The 1,744-nt window shown below is 55.7% G+C and overlaps 1 protein-coding gene across 1 annotated transcript in view; it reads right to left on the reverse strand.

Annotated features, from left to right (window-relative positions):
- Positions 1-1,340: 1,340 nt before the first annotated feature.
- SCD (stearoyl-CoA desaturase) overlaps positions 1,341-1,744 on the reverse strand; it is a gene marked incomplete at its 5' end in the record, with an annotated part of 14,413 nt that continues 14,009 nt past the window's right edge. Inside the window, one exon of the mRNA XM_010170001.2 lies at positions 1,341-1,744. This exon is cut by the window's right edge and continues 26 nt beyond it. Coding sequence (XP_010168303.2) covers positions 1,579-1,744 — 166 coding nt within the window.

A 1,744-nucleotide genomic window follows, 5' to 3' on the forward strand; every position in this document is an offset into this window, starting at 1 on the left:
AGCGCAGTGAGGGGCTCAAGGCTGTGATGCCCAGAACCTAACCTGCTGCCTGAACATAAGCTGAGGTCTCTGCAACTTGCAGGAAAAAACATCTACAAGGACTTTTTTTTCCCCAGCACACCCTCCAGCTGCTTGCCCACATCAGCTCAGTGATATAACTGATCTTTCCGCAGGCTCAGCCACCCTCACTCCCTGCCTCCCCAGCGAAGGAGCGAGGTGGCGAGATGGCTCGCCCAGGGGGCCAGGAAGCAAGCTAAGGGACTAATGAGAAGCTGCTTTCACCTCCCTGTCCTGCTCCCTCCGAGCAAACCACCCGGTGGACCCTGGGCATGCCGCCTGGCCCCACGTCGGTGTTTCTCAGGCTGAGAGTCAACCTGGGCAGAGCTCTGGAGGATGGAGAGACCTGCTCCCGTGGACACCCTCACCCCTCCCTGTACCTGCAGGTGCTCTCTTGTCCCTTCCCTGAACTCAGCACAGGATGCAGATCCGCAGGGCAGGCACAGACACCAGGACGTCTGCCTGCCACCCAGTGGGGACCCTGCTTGTCCAGCACACAAAGCAGCTTAACTCAACAGTAGAGCTTTGGTTTACATACTTCTCCCCCTCTCCATTTTGGCAAAGTCCCATTTGCTGGCAAAAATCTCAGCAGTGGAGGCAAACAAAACCACCCCAGGCTGATGCCACCCCACAGCAGCCAGTGGCACAGCCCTCCATCTGTCCCTCTCCTCACTGTGGCTCTCCAAAGACACCACAGAGCCCAGAGCCAGGCTCTGCCTTCAGTCCAGGGCACAGCGGGCAGTGCAGGGAGGGAGGCTGTGATGCTATAGGCAATAAGGCCACCAAGGTTCCCCCTCCAGTGCCTGCTGCTGCCACCAGACCCCCTTCAGCCACCAGTGGACCTGGCTGGAGCTCTGAGAGAGTCTGGGGGCTCTCCTCTCCCTAGCCAGAGAGGATCTGTGTTGAGGAGAAGGAGAACACTGCCCAAGAGACGTCTTGGAAAGAGACCATTCTCTGATGGCGAGGGAAGGGGATGGAGCTGCTTTTCCCAGGGAGAGCAGTTTAACCATGCCACGCCTGTCAGCAGCCCTTGAGAAAGAAGGAGGGACAGAGGAAGTAATTTTAGGGGGAAGGTGGTGGGGAGAGGGTCACTGACTTTGGCTCAACTTCTCAGCTGGCTGGTACAGGCTTCTGTTAACTCCATGGTACGTAGCCAGCTGTGATGGGCCTCCCCCGGCTGCTTCCCACCAGCTCCTCTGCCAGGTAGAGACCAGGATGACATAAAGCGGGAGACGGGGTAAAGGGGCTGGAGAGAAAGAATAGAAAGGAAAAGGAGAGGAGGGAAAGGGGTGGCCTTGCGTTATAAAGGCAGAGTCCTAGATTTTAACTACATCATGTAAAATACAGCGTGGGAGGGGGGGTTAAAACTCATTATCTTAAGCAAACTGGTAGCATTATTCAGTAGTTAGTAAACAGAACATTAAACCTTTGTCCAGCGTGATTGGAGGGGTCAGGAAGGGAGAAACAGAGAAAAAAGGAGAAAGGAGAGGTGTGGATGTGTGTGTGAAGGGGAGCAGGAACTCAGCCACTCTTGTGACTCCCATCTCCAGTCCGCATTTTCCGAGCCAGGATGACCTCCTTGGAGACTTTCTTGCGATCGCTGGCCAGCCCCAGGAGGCACATGAGGTCAATGAAGGCTGTAGTTAAGTTCAAGCGCCAGCCAAACTCACTGGTGGAGTAGTCGTAG

Source organism: Antrostomus carolinensis, unplaced genomic scaffold (assembly GCF_000700745.2).
Source record: "Antrostomus carolinensis isolate BGI_N321 unplaced genomic scaffold, ASM70074v2 scaffold28476, whole genome shotgun sequence".
Classification (NCBI taxonomy): domain Eukaryota; kingdom Metazoa; phylum Chordata; class Aves; order Caprimulgiformes; family Caprimulgidae; genus Antrostomus; species Antrostomus carolinensis.